The following is a 15,138-nucleotide window of genomic DNA, read 5'->3' as shown; positions in this document are numbered from 1 at the left end:
CGGCCCCCTTTTGCCGGAGACTCCGGCAGAAAACCGGAGACCTGGCAACCCTAGTTATGAGGAATTGCTTAACAAGGTGCATAACAGAATTTAAAAGTACAAGCAAACATTGGCATGTTGTATTTAACTCTGGAACTGCAGATATAAATGTGTGTGTGTGCCTTTTAGATCTGAGAGAAGTATTGCATTCCTGTGTTTGTTTTTTAAAGTTTATAAGTTTAAGTTTAAAAAATGCTCTGTGGTGTTTGTGTTTGGTTGGCTACTCTGAGACCAGGATGCTGGACTAGATGGGCCTTTGGCCTGACCCAGCAGGCTCTACCTGTGATTATTATAAGATGTACTGTTTATAGAAACGATACCTGTTGTGGCATCATCTTATTCAGTACAAACAGGGATTCCTGATTGGTGAGGCAGGTGCACTCTGTGCATGCTCATGCCATTTATGTCTGAGGCTTATAGCTCCTAATCATCATGTCTCCTCTGCTCAAGTCTGTGGGAGCCGGCTGTGGTTTGTGAGGAGTTCGTGGTTCTTAGGTTGCATTACACTTTGATTGGCGTGTGCCTACGCATTTCCCTTCTCAGTAAGCCAATTGGCAAGAACTTCCTTGTCTTTATACCTTTAAAAAACAAGCACACCAGAGGATCTGGAGCCTTAACTTAAAAATCCTCTTCACTGTCACTGGCTCATTGTGATCTTGGGTGCATTAATCTAGTATCATTTCAATCAAAGGGGTAGTCAACTAGCCATGGCTTACAGCAGAAATGAAACAATAGTCAAGTAGCACTGAAGTGTTGCTGTACATAGGAACAGAAATGCAAAGGAGGAAAAATACATGAAAATGTCTGAAAGTTGAATTTTTTAAAAAAGCTAGGTTTTGGCTAAGAGTATGGTGCCATCTGCATATCTTAAATTAATTATATTTCTCCCTCCAATTTTCACACCTCCTTCTTCTTGGTCCAATCCTGCTTTCAGTATGGTATGTTCTGCGTATAGATTAAATAAATAGGGTGATAAAATACACCCCTGTCTCACACCCTTTCCGATGGTGAACCAATCGGTTTCTCCATATTCTGTCCTTACAATAGCCTCTTGTCCAGAGTATAGGTTGCGCATCAAGACAATCAGATGCTGTGGCACCCCCATTACTTTTAAAGCATTCCATAGTTTTCATGATCTACACGGTCAAAGGCTTTGCTGCAATCTATAAAGCACAGGGTGATTTCCTTCTTTCCTTGGTCAGTTCCATTATCCAATGTATGTTTGCGATATGATCTCTGGTGCCTCTTCCCTTTCTAAATCCAGCTTGGACATCTGGCATTTCTCACTCCATATATGGTAAGAGCCTTTGTTGTAGTCTTGAGCATTACTTTACTTGCATGGGATATTAAGGCAATAATTCAATAATTACTGCATGCCCTGGGATCCCCTTTGTTTGGAATTGGGATGTCCTGTAGTCCCAAAATCACACAGGCTTTAGCTTTCTTGTCCAGACGTAGCCATTCTTCTGAGGGTGGATCCGTGGGGGAGTTTCTTTCAATAACACACCAAAGACCCTCTTGGCGTAAATACATTTCCATGCGGACTTTCCAGCTGGCATAGTTAGAGTCATGGAGCCGCTCTAGGGGCAACAGTGATGGATACGACGACATCACTGGTTCTCCCCGCATTCGACACTGTACCCTGGACCGGTTCAAGTCAGACTAGTCCTTCTTTGTGTTCTATGCTTACTCTGTGCTCCTTGGCCCCAGCTGTTGGCCTGGGCCCATAACCCTATGTTGGAAGCTGCTTGGTAGCACAAGGAGCAAGAAGGAGAGACACAGGTCTGGTTGCCGAAAATACTTTACTTATTTCCTTGGCAGACAGGCAATACACAACAGTAGTATACTCCAACAGCAATTCACATACAAAACAACTCCTAGCCATTCCCCCCCCCACACTCTCGCATTCTTTCACTGCGGTTTTATGTACCTTGAGCTCATTTAGGAGATTAGTGGCTCCAGCTGCATTATTGCTGCAACATGAGCCTGTTATCTCCCTGGCTCTTCTTTGACTTGGTTAACCCTTTGCTATCTGTTTTGTGGAGCAAATTGCTAGCTCAGAACAATTTCCCCCTCGGCTAATCCCCGCCCTTGCTCCGGAATCTCCTGCGGGTGGGGCGGGAAGTGTTGACACAACTCTGCAATAAACAGATTGAGAGCGAAGTTGTTAGCGAGATGGGGCGCCTCCGCTGGCCCCCTTGGACTCTGTGGGCGACCTTTCTGTTGCTGGGCTGTCCTGGTGAGTATCTTTATTTATTTATTTATGCCTTGATCTTGGGGTTTGGGGCCAATATAATCCAGGCCTTGGTGGATGAGGCTCCCTTTCTTCTTGGTTTGGTTTGCTGACTCCTCCAAACTGCATCTTCCAGCAAGGAGCAACCCACCACTTTTAGTCTGGGTACACACACCCCATACCTTTTTTGCCGAACCAATGAATCCTGGAAACTGTAGTTCTGATGATTCTTGGGGGCCTGGGGAGGGCGGAATGTGCTCTAAAGGTCTGGTGTGCACATACGCACTCTCCATTTTCTAGGAAAGGTGGCAGGATGGATGTTCATGGTGCTCCCAGAGGAGGGCAGGAGGGACTGAGTCGGAGAGGGAGAGCCGGTGATTCCCAAGAAGGAGCTGCGAAGTTTCTCTTCCCCTTTTCAGCTGCCCGCAGCCTGCCGGCTCGAGGTCTGCCCAGCAACCGTTTCCGTAATCTGCACTCCATTTTCCGATTGGTGGAGTATTTCCCCTCGGCTAATCCCGGCCCTTGCTTCGGAATCTCCTGCGGGTGGGGCGGGAAGTGTTGACACACCTCTGCAATAAACAGATTGAGAGCGAAGTTGTTAGCGAGATGGGGCGCCTCCGCTGGCCCCTTTGGACTCTGTGGGCGGCCTTTCTGTTGCTGGGCTGTCCTGGTGAGTATCTTTGGGGGCTAAAGTTCCCCGGGGGGTGGGGGAGAGAAGAATCCCCCCCACCGAGCCTGATGCGGGTGAGGGGTGTGTGCGCCTCATTTTGGAGGATCTGGGAGCACCCCATCAAAAAGCTGAGCCAGATCCCTTTGTACATATCTGTCTCCCAAACTTTGTGTGTGCTTTGCAGGCCGTCTGGATCAGGGACCGTCTGTTTGCTGAGCAGTAGTTGGCTTATAGCTCAAGCAAGAACCGTGGAGTACTAGCACGATTTATGGCAAGGCCGGGAAGGCGGTTCACACGTTTCCCCCATCATGTGTTGCTGCTTCTCTAAACTAATCTGGGTGAAATATTCATAATGCGACATTCCTCAGCCTATCCTCCTGTCTGCTCACTGAGGACTAGCAACCTTGCCTGCTGTTTGTATCAGCTTTACATTCTGGAGGCCCCACACAGAAGCCAGCCTGAGATTGGGGTGCCAGATGGGTGTGCAGAGGGCTGTATTTTGGGAGGTAGTATGTCATGTGTCCAAGAGTTCCTTTGCATTGGGTGCTTGCATCACCACCATCAGTTTATACTGCTTTTCCATTGTAACACCCGCCCGCCCCCAAATCCTTCTGTGGATTAAATGTGCCTGCCAAAAATGTAGATTTCATAAATTATGAAGGCGACTTCTGTATTGTTTATGCCTAGTATAATGTACATGTTAAAGCCATAAGGATGGTGAACTAAACAATTCCTGAGAAGCAAGGGGCCAAATAGGCTTCCTGCTCAGACTTTGGGCACTCAGTTTGTCTCCTTTTATATTATTTCCCTTCTCCCTTCTCCCCCCTGCCCCCACTTCCAATAGGCTGAACCCTTGGTCTGGCTTCTGGGGCTTTTAGACACAGATTTTTCTTGCTTGGAATATTCTTCTCCTGGAACCCCCAGATTTTGCTTGGCTCTATTTGAGGATCAGAATCGTTCACTTTTGTGCTTAAATTCCTAACTGTATTCTTGGTTGTTGTTTTTGGTGTGTTTCACCTTTTGAGGTTGCTGTGCTTATGAGACAACCTGTTTCTTCATGGGAAGTGGGGGAGAGTTGAGGAGACACCACCAGGGCCTTATTTGTGGGCGAGAAAAATCACACGGGGGGATTTTTGGGGAGTTTAGATTGGGAGGAAGATAAAATGTGTTTTGCACTCTGCTGCTTTTTACAGTAGGGCCCCACTCATACGGTGGGTTATGTTCCGGACCCCCGCTGAAAAGTGAAAACCACTGAAAAGCGGAAGTCATTGAATAGAATGGTGTGAGACACCCGGAAACCACTGTAAAAGCGGAACAAGCACCATATGAGTGGGGCTTTAGTCTAATTGCGTCTGAGACCGCTGCATGAGCGAAGCGCCATAAAGTGAAGCTCTGTAAAGCGGGGCCCTACTGTACTGAAGTTAAGTTTTTGATGGCTATTTTAATGTGTTTGTGACTATTTTAACTGTCATACTGCTTGCTCTTATTTTAAATTGTTTTGGTGGTTTTATGGGAAATTGTCGTATAAATATTTTTTTAAAAAAATAAATGGAAGTAAACAAATAAATACATACAAGTTATGGAATGATCTCTCTGACAAAGTCTGCCTGGCGCCAACACTGTTATCTTTTCGGCGCCAGGTCAAGACTTCCCTCTTCTCCCAGGCATTTTAGCATGTGTTTTTAAATTGCTTTTTAAAAAATGTGTTCTTAAATTTGTATATTTGTTTTTAATGTTTTTAATTGTTGTAAACCGCCCAGAGAGCTTCGGCTATGGGGCGGTATACAAATGCAATAAATAAATAATACTTGTGGATGGAGGAGAAGAATTCAAGGGTTGCACCTCTCCATTTCAAATCAAAACAGAAAAATCTCCATAAGCCTCCTCACTCTGTCTGCCACAAGGCAGGGCTGCCTAAGGGGGCAGGCTTTGAAAGAGTGAAGGGTAGTGAGGACAACTAGTTCCACTGTTTTTGTTTGAAAAGACAGAGGGGACATCTGATGTTGGGTTCTCACCTTGGGAGCTTGTGTAACTTCCTGAGTTTCTAACGCAGATGCAACCAGAAGCAGGTTTGCTCAGATCTTTTATGTTTTGAAGTGTGTGTGTGTGTGTGGGGGAAACCCCTTGGAAGTGGCTTTTCGGAGCCTCATTTGATCTTAACTGAAAGGAAGTTGAGTTCAAACCCCAGAACGCTACACATGTTTGCTGCTCGTGCAATTCAAACAGACTGTCTTGCAGATTTAAACTCCTCCCACTCAGACGGTTCGACCATTTTTGTTTAGGTTTCTAAGTATTTTTGAGACAAGTGTTAATATAGCTGCTGAAAACTGCTGGCTGGTCTGTTCTGCCTTGAAGCAGAAGTTGTCCAAAGTGCATTCGTCACAGTTCCCACAAGAGTGGGATGCTTGAAGCTTAAAGTCTGCACTAAGCCCCCTCCCTTCCCCCAAAACTCTCACTCGGTCTTAGCTATTGCTGTGGGGCTCTGATAACTGTGGTTCAGGCATGAGGTTCTAGATGGGTAAAGAAGATAATAGGTCATAAGGAAAGTCCTGTTGCGGTAGCCAAATCTGTGAGGCCATTGCAAGTGTCAAACACAAGCATAGCCTTGAAGGACTTCAGTTCTCTTGTGGGGGATGGTGGTGGCTATGGGGCTTGCCAGGTGCTTTGTGGAGAATCTGCACCCCAGAATTTACCACTGCACAAAAGAGGCACAAGAGAGTGAAGTGGGCATGAGCCCCTCCCCCCTCTGTATGCTTTCACTGTAATGTCTGAAGAGGGCTTTTCCACATGGGAGCATTACTTCATACTAAAGACACTGTTTTTACCTCCATTTTCTATTTGCACCACCCACAATGCCAGCGGCAAACACAGTGTTTTCTATTCACACTGAGGGGAGGGATCAATCACGCAGTTTCCTAATGACCACATCCTCTAATTTAACATTTCCACTCACTCTGGTTGCTTGGCAACCAAGCATGCTGTAGTGGGTTCCTTTTAAAAAAACCCATATAAGTGTGAATATCTGTATTTTCCCTAGTAGTATTCGACTGAAATACAAATCTTTTTTGAGCAATGTTATGCTTTTGTGCACAAGTTAGGGGGGAAAAGAAAATAAAGGCACCATTTGCAGCAACATAAAAAAGTAGTAGGAGGAGAGCAGCTGGAAGTTGCTTTTCAGCCTACAGGAAATAAAATGAACGAAGGGAAGAGGAGGGAGTGGGTATGGAGAAGGGAACGATTGACATACCTACCTTAAGAACATCAGAGCAAAGTGTTTGCAAGTACTAGATATATGGAATGAAGCCTCTTTTTCTTCCCTTTTCATATTATCAGTGGATTGGGTTAGTACGGATTTACAGGGGGGAAACTGCATGATAGCTTCTGTTTGCTGGTAACATCATGTGAACCATGCGAATTAAAAGGACATGTAAGTACCAACTAAACGCACCGTAAACCACCATGTAGATGAGCCCTAAGTATGCTGGGTAAGCATAGTGGCTGTAAACAGGACAGTCTACTAAGTAATATCAGCCAAAGTTATTTTTCTCTGCAACTAATGAGGATTTGTGTGTTGGCTCACTGGTCTCATCTAGTGGCCAGAGCTGGATTGGCACATTTTTAATTTTGAGAGGCGTCGGTTACAAAATGGCTGAATAGGGGTATGGCATAATACAAAATGGCTGCCTAGGGCGAGTGGCATAATACAGAATTAGAGAGCGTAGAATCTTTGTTGCTTCTCCTCCCCATACAATCTCATGTTTATTATTGGAAGTCATCTACATCCCACTGGTCCCGATTGTGGAGATACAGCTATTAAAGGAATAAGAACCCTGTTTTCCCCCAATGCCGAGTCTAAACCAGAGCCTAGCTTGCCATCCTGTACCACTTACCTGGGAGTAAGCCCCATTAAACACAAAGACTAACTTCTGAAGTAGAAACACATACCTTTGTCCTGTAGGTTAACTATATAATGTATTCTGAAAGCTTCTGTGCACCAGTTGTCATGGGCTCTGTGGAGCATTCCTGGAGCGATCAGAAAGAGATCTGGGACCCGGCTGAGGAACCCAGTGGATTATAACAGCAGAAGGCTAAAATAGGAGAAGGCTTCAGACTTTAAGCAGTGACAGCTCTGCCCCTTTAGTTTCAGTTCCAACTGAAGAAACACTGCTGTGTAACAATGAGCTGGCCCCGTTCCTCCTCTTCCCCCTCCTGTTGTCACCCCAGCCGCTGCCGCTGCCTATGAGTCACGGGGGGAATCAGAGGCTGGACTCCAGGCAGTGTCCGAGGAAGATATGCTGGACTTGTCTTCACCCCTGTTGCCAAGGATGTGTTGGCAGATGCAGACAGGCAGAATTAACACCCACTCCTCGCCCTGTTCATAGCAGTGCTTGCTTGCTAACCCAGGGATGTTCAGAGACACCTTCCTCACACAAATCGAGAGCCCACCCTGAGCCTTTCTATAGAGTCTTGAGGGGCATGTCTAGTTGCAGCATCTTAGCTTGAGTAGTCATGGTTTGTATTGCTGTGTAGAGATGCAGAATCCTATGTAAACTGTCAACTGATTTATGAAAAGCTGTAAGCTGAAATTCCACATTAAACATAATGGAGAAAAACACACCGCTGTGTTTTAGTCTGAATCCAACGGGGTTGGCCAGGAGGATCTCTGCAGCAGCAAAGGTCATCAGAGCCAGGCAGAGCTGTGTGGAGGGCAACCTCTTCCTCATTCAAACCATCTCCAGTGGGGTTTGGGATTGCTGTGCTAGTAAGATATGAAATATTACAGAGCTGGCAGACTGTTGTTGAACCAGGTAGTCATTTTGTTGTTGTTGTGGCAGAGTTTGAAGGAATTACAGTGTAAGCAGTGATGACTGCGTGCAGCTCCAAAGCTTCAAGCCCTGAATTAAACAATTTCCCCCAGAGGCCTCTTGGTCATCTTGACATTGGGGGAGAGGGAGTTGTGGTGCACAAGTGGAAGTCTTTGCACAAACAGGGTGACTTTGTTGGACACAACCTTGTGTGTTGCCACTTTTTTTTGTATATAATTTTATTGCAGCTGGGAGTGGCCCAGACATCTCTGGACTTCTGAGAGGGCCTGCAGGTTACTAATTATGAGCAAACTCTGCAACTGTCACATTCAGCTGGGAACCAGTAAGATGAGAGATGTGCCATTGTGAATGTATTAATTTTCTCTACTCCCAGCTCAACCAGTGAAGTTGTTTCAAAACTAGAGGTGTGGAGGACCAGGAAAAAATGGTAGATTGGTGGCGTTTCCTCCCCAAAGCCCTTTTCAGTTTTTCTAGTGGAAAAGTTGGAAATTTGGCGTGAATTAAGGGGAAATTATGTATTTTGTCATTGAAAATAATGAGTGAAACGCTGTCAGCATAGGTCCCTCTTCACACATTACTCACATGTAAAGATGTGTTGCCAGTGGAAGCCTTGTTTTCTCAGATCTTGAGCCAGAGACTCGATGTGCCATGTGCAATTACTATGAAATTTATATACTGCCCTTCCTCTCAGAAGGAGTTCAGGGCATCAACCGACGAATGATAAAACTCCAAAAACAAAGATTTTAAAAAAACAATTCCAATACAGATGCAAATTGGGATAAAGGGATCTACTTAAAAGGCTTGTTGGAAGAGGAAAGTCTTCAGTAGTTGCTGCAGGTCATCTCAAAAGTCTTGGCAGGTCACATACAGCCTCTGGGCTGATCACCCCTCTCCTATCCTAGTGGGCCAGTCACTCAGTTGACAGTTTTATCTGTTAGGGTGTGTGTGTGTGTGTGTGTGTTACATGCCTTCAAGATTACAACTTATGGCATTCCTATGAATCAGCAACTTCCAGTAGCATCTGTCGTAAACCTCCCTGTTCAGATCTTGTAAGTTCAGGTCTGTGGCTTCCTTTATGGAATCAATCCATCTCTTGTTTGGCCTTCCTCTTTTTCTGCTCCCTTCTGTTTTTCCATGCATTAGGTTAGCATCTGTTTCTGCCTAAGGCAGACTGTGATAACAGACATTTTCTAAGCTCAAATGACAAAAGCTTTATTTTGTTGGCTATTGCAATGATGGTTTCTGTTTCAAACTCTCTCACCGCCACTCCCACCCTGCAGGTTTTCCCAACAGGCAAAAGAAATATAGGTGTAGTTTCTTTTTGTTGCTTCTTCTAAATTTGGGTAGGCTGCAATCCTGTGCTCACTTACCTGGGAGTAAGCCCCATTGAACTGAATGGAATTCACTTCTGAATAGGCATGTATGGGATTGCACTTATGTACTTCTAAATTTAATAAACGTAGCAGGCAGCACAAATTTAAGAGCAGACTCTCTCCCCTGGTACAGACCAAGCAGATCTTCCAAGGAGACCTTGCTGGTGGTTCCCCAGCCAGTAGGTTGGACAATGTAGAAGTGGATAAGCCCCCACCCTCTGGAATGCCCCCCTCCGGTACTTCATGAGGCAGGCAGTTATGACCTTGAAATCCCTCTTAAAAACTTGCATGTTTACCCAAACGTTCCTTCACTTTGGTTCTTAATTTTGTATAGTCCTCCGTCTGATTTGTGATGTTATAGTTCTGCTTTGTTTTTTATCTTGTTTTACGAAATGTAATAGTTTTATATAAACTGCTTAGTTATTTTTGGTTATATGGTATTCTTTCCCTCCCCCCTCCCACCAACCGCCATTTCGATTTTAACTCCAGATACAACACATTTCGGTAGTCTAATCAGGAGGTTTTGTAGAGATTCCCCTCTCCCATCCCCCACCCCTTTTCCCATCTCTGGGGTTGAAGGACTGTGGAGGTTTCTGAAGGGGTCTGGATTGGGCATATTCTCAGCTGCAGGACCTCTAACTCTTCTTTTGTTTTGCAGGTTCTTCCTCTCACTACTTCCATAATTTTTACATTGGGGTCTCGGAGCCTGGCCAGGGGCTGCCCCAGTTCATTGCTGTGAGTTATGTGGATGACCAGCCCATTACTCATTATGACAGCGATACACAGAGGAAAGTGCCTGTCGTGCCCTGGATGAGGAAGGTGGAGAAGGATGTTGCCCAGTACTGGGACAGGAACACTGAGGTCTTGCGTGGCTCGGAGCAGGCATTTCAAGTAAACCTGGTGACTCTGGGGAATCGTTACAACCAGAGCAACGGTGAGTGGAGGGTGCGAGGGGCCTCTGTTCCCCACCCAAACACCCCTCCCTCTCTCTCTCTGCCCCTGCTAAGCTGTAGTTCTTAATATAACTATATCCTTCTCACAACACGTAGACATACAAATCCTTGTCTACTCCACTTCTACTCAGGCCCGTTCCTATGCTAAGCACTGGCTTAAGTGCAAGCAGAGAGTGAGAGTATGTGTTAGTGTGTATTTATTCCCTATCATGGCAATGGTGAGGTGCAATTCTTCTGATCTGAGGGGAGAAAGGGCTGCACTGGAAAAATGCAGAGAAGGGACAGGGAATATTTCTTTAAGAACATCTTTAGCGTTTTTATTTCAAATGACATTAAAATGTACTAGTATAAATTTCTATGCATTTGGTTGTTAAAACTTAAAAAGGTCCACCTATACTCACCTTGTAGAGTTCTGAACCATAAATGCACACACACTGATTTTGCTCAGGGACAGCCTAACAGCCATGGGTGGGAGCAGGGGGGATAGGAGAAAGCCTGCACTGCAGGGAAGGGGGGCAGCTGTAGGCGCTTCCCCTTCTTTGAAGCGCCCTGCTTCCGTGAGGCTGCATCGCAGTGGCACGGAGGGCTAATGTGAAACCGTAATCCTTCCCCCTTTCTGTTGCCACTTGGTCAAGGGAATGGATCCATCTGTGGTTTTGTCTTCCTCTTTTTGCACTCAATGCTGTTTTTCCCTGAACGCACGCTAAAGCCAACGGCACACACACCGATCTCTCTCAGGGACAGCCTAACAGCCACAGGTGGGAGCAGGGAGACTTTGTGAAAGAAATGTTGGTGTTGGTGTTGAAGAAATAAACGCCATCAGGATCACATCACTGGAAACAGTTTGCACAGGAGAAGATAATAGTAGCTGGATGTTAGCTGGAGGTGTGTTAGCATGCCGGAGGGTAGTTAGCGGGAAAACCTTACACAGGATTGCAAACCACAAGGAACATAAGGACATAAGAAGAGCCTGCTGGATCAGGCCAGTGGCCCATCTAGTCCAGCATCCTGTTCTCAGGGAATACGACAATACCTTGATGGTGTCACCATGAGGAACAAAGACAAATAGATACAAAAGAAGGAATAAAACAAGCCATTCAGAAATTGAAGTGTAACAACATCTGAACTGGATGGCTTTTGAACTACTTTTTACAAAAAATAATAAATAAATAAATACTGTTTCTTAAAAGTCCATAGCACCTTTGATAATGGCCGACCTCCAATTGGGACGCTCATGGGCCAAGGCTTCCCAGTTCTCGATGCTTATGTTACATTTTTTTAGATTAGCTTTGAGAACATCTTTAAACCTCTTTGCTGTCCACTGATATTTCGTTTTCCATCCTTAAGTTGGGAGTAAAGTAGCTGCTTTGGAAGACGGTGATCAGGCATTCGAACAACATGGCCGGTCCAGCGAAGTTGATGATGGAGGATCATTGTTTCAACACTGGTGGTCTTTGCTTCTTCCAATACGCTAATATTAGTCCGCCTATCTTCCCAAGTAATTTGCAGAATTTTCCGGAGACAGCGTTGGTGGAATCTTTCAGAAGTTGGGAGTGGCATTTATAGATGGTCCATGTTTCACAGGCATACAGTAAGGTCAGTAGTACAATGGCTTTGTAAATAAGCATTTTGGTCTCCCTGTGAATATCCTGATCCTCGAACACTCTATGCTTCATTTGGGAGAATGCGGCACTCGCAGAGCTCAGACGATGCTGAATTTCAGCATTGATGTCAGCTTTTACAGAGAGATGGCTGCCAAGATAAGAAAAGTGATCGACATACTCCAGCGTCGCACTATTAAGCTGGATTGATGGTGCTACAGAGGGATTGGTTCACACTTGCTGATGAAGCACTTTGGGGGGTTTTTATGTTAAGCGAGAGGCCAACCTTTTCATATGCTTCCACAAAGACATTTAGGATAGTTTGAAGATCTTCCTCTGAATGTGCGGAGACTACATTATCATCGGCATATTGAAGTTCTATGACAGAGGTTGTAATTACCTTACTTTTTGCTTTCAGCCTACTGAGATTAAAAAGCTTTCCATCTGTTCGATATGTGATTTCCACACCAGTGGGAGGCTTCCCCTCAACAAGGTGTAGAATCATGGCGATGAAAGTAGCAAAGAAGGTTGGAGCAATGACACATCCCTGTTTGACGCCTGATCCCACTTTGAATGGATCACTTTGAGAGCCATTGTTATCCGAAATTGTTGCCGTCATGTTGTCATGGAGGAGTCGCAAAATATTCACAAATTTATCAGGGCATCCAGAGAGCAGTTCGATTTACAGTATCAAAGGCCTTAGTCAGATCAATAAACGCCACATACAGAGGTCAGTTTTGCTCCCTGCATTTTTCTTGAAGCTGTCGTGCAGTGAAGATCATGTCCACTGTCCCCCTGGAAGGGCGGAAACCATTTTGGGATTCAGGGACGATGTCTTCTGAGATAGGTCAGGAGGCGATTTGTGAGGATCCTTGCAAGGATTTTACCTGCGATAACTAGACGAGAGATGCCTCGGTAGTTCCCATAATCTGTTCTTGAAAAGAGTGGTAATTATGGCATCCCTAAAGCCTTCCGGGATCTCCTCCCTCATCCAGATTTTTTCGATGAGCTTATGAAGTTGTTGTGTAAATTCAGGCCCACCTTCTGTAAAGACTTCAGCAGGAATCCCATCAGGTCCACTAGCTTTGTTATACTTCATTTGATTAATGGCTTTACTGACTTCATCCAAATTAGGGGATACTACAAGCTCATCTCTAGTTTGTTGTTGCGAGATTTGCGAGAAGACCGTAGAGTTACGATTAAGGAGGTTGTGGTAATGCCCTTTCCAACGCAGTGCAATAGACCCTTTGTCCTTTAGAAGTTTGGTACCATCTATTGAATGTAAGGGATTTGTACCATAATTTGTTGGTCCGTAGATTGCCTTTGTTGCATTAAAAAAGCCCCGTGCATCATGAGCATCTGCAGAATGCTGGATTTCTTGAGCTTTCTTTATCCACCAGGCATTCTTAAGTTCTCTAGTTCTTCTCTGGACCTCAGCCTTTGCACTGGCATAGATATTTTTCTTAGCAGCACAGTTAATGGCTTTTTGCCATATCTGGAAGGCTTTCCTTTATTTGTCAATGATATGTTCAATCTCACTATCATTTTCATCAAACCAGTCCTGATGTTTCTTAGTTTGGTATCCAATAGTTTGTTCACATGCTGCAATAATGGAAGTCTTCAGTTTAATCCAGTGTTCCTCAACGTTTTCAGGGAGTTCTATAGGTAGATGTTTCTTGAGAGTTGTTTGAAAACAAGATCGCTTAATAGGATCTTGAAGGGTGTGGATGTTCATTTTATGCCTTGGTTTTCTTCCTTGGAGCCTATGTTGAGGAACAATATTAATGGCCATAGTGGATCAAATTAATCGGTGATCTGTCCAGCAGTCATCAGCACTCGTCATGGCCCTGGTGAGGAGTACATCATGACGATCTCTGGCACGGACAATTACGTAATCCAGGAGATGCCAGTGTTTTGACGGAGGGTACTTCCATGATGTTTTAAATTTATCTTCTGGTGAAAGAGTGTGTTTGTTATGACAAGATTGTGCTCTGCACATTTAGTCAGAAGTAGAGTTCCATTCAGGTTGCTATTGCCAACTCCTTCGTTCCCAATGGTTTCTGGCCATAAATGAAAATCACGCCCAACTCTTGCATTGAAATCGCCCAGGAGGATAATTTTATCCTCCTTAGGTATCTCTGATAAGATGGTGTCCAGCTGGGTATAAAACTTTTCCTTGATGTCTTCATCAGCATCTAATGTTGGTGTATAAGCACTTAGAATAGTTGCGTGCTGGTTTTTGGCAAGTTTTAATTGGAGAGTTGAGAGTCGTTCATAAATGCCAGTAGGAACTTCTGACGAGCTTCACAAGATCATTTTTAATAGCAAAGCCTATTCCATGTATTTGCCGTTCTTGTTCAGGCAGTCCTTTCCAGAAAAAGGTGTAACCTCCTTTTTCTTCCTTCAATTGTCCCTCTCCTGCTCTTTGAGTTTCTTGGAGTGCTGCTGTGTCAATATTAAAACGTCTCAACTCCCTCGCAATGATGGCAGTCCTGCGTTCAGGACGTTCACTATCTGTATTGTCCAGCAATGTCCGTAGATTCCACGTTCCAAAGTTCATTTGTCTTTTGCGGCCGCTAAGTGGTGATGTTGGAGTATTTTGTATTTCTCCTGTGGGTTCTTTAATGGGGGTCCCTGAAATAATCTCTGAGACAGGCTTAAAGCATAAGGTGAGGCTTTTATTAAAAAAATAAAACAATCAAATGCAAGGTCAGTCCTCCAAGGCACGTCCAGGAAGTATCCAAGAGGGACTGCCCTGAGGCACTGTTTGCCTGGGTTTTTTATACATTTCAGGACAAAGACTTTAGCATCTACCAGTCAGGATTTAAGACATGAGAATTTATTTATTTATTTATTTGTTACATTTTTATACCGCCCCACTAGCATAGCTCTCTGGGCGGTGTACAACAGAAGGTATATACAATAAAATCACATAAATTGGTACAAAAACATATATATAAAAATCCACAAATCTAAAACCAAATTGAACATATTAAACTAAAATGCCTGAGCAAAGAGAAAGGTTTTAACTTGGCGCCGAAAAGATAGCAATGTCGGCGCCAAGCACACCTCAACGGGAAGACTATTCCACCATTCGGGGGCCACCACTGAGAAGGCCCTAGTTCTTGTAACCATCCTCCGAGCCTCTCTATGAGTCAGAACTCGGAGGAGGGCCTTCGATGTTGAACGTAGTGTACGGGCAGGTTCATATCGGGAGAGGCGTTCCAGGAGGTATTGTGGTCCCGTGCCGTATAAGGCTTTATAGGTTAAAACCAACACTTTGAATCTGGCCCGGAAACATATAGGTAGCCAGTGCAAGTGGGCCAGAATAGGTGTTATATGTTCGGACCTCCTGGTCCTTGTTATCAGCCTGGCCGCCGCGTTTTGCACAAGCTGTAGTTTCCAAACCATCTTCAAAGGCAGCCCTACGTAGAGCGCATTGC

The 15,138-nt window shown here is 44.7% G+C and overlaps 1 protein-coding gene across 1 annotated transcript in view; it reads left to right on the top strand.

Annotated features, from left to right (window-relative positions):
* Positions 1–2,174: 2,174 nt before the first annotated feature.
* Positions 2,175–15,138, top strand: part of LOC133378953 (uncharacterized) — a 49,897-nt gene continuing 36,933 nt past the window's right edge. The window contains exons 1-3 of the mRNA XM_061613564.1: positions 2,175–2,278; positions 2,573–2,942; positions 9,800–10,075. Coding sequence (XP_061469548.1) covers positions 2,879–2,942; positions 9,800–10,075 — 340 coding nt within the window. The 5' untranslated portion in view covers positions 2,175–2,278; positions 2,573–2,878. The remainder of the gene's footprint in view (positions 2,279–2,572; positions 2,943–9,799; positions 10,076–15,138) is intronic.

This window comes from Rhineura floridana, chromosome 3, assembly GCF_030035675.1.
Source record: "Rhineura floridana isolate rRhiFlo1 chromosome 3, rRhiFlo1.hap2, whole genome shotgun sequence".
Taxonomy (NCBI): Eukaryota; Metazoa; Chordata; class Lepidosauria; order Squamata; family Rhineuridae; genus Rhineura; species Rhineura floridana.
The sequence above is the reverse complement of the archived record's forward strand: the minus strand, read 5'-3'. Positions and strand labels throughout refer to the sequence as shown.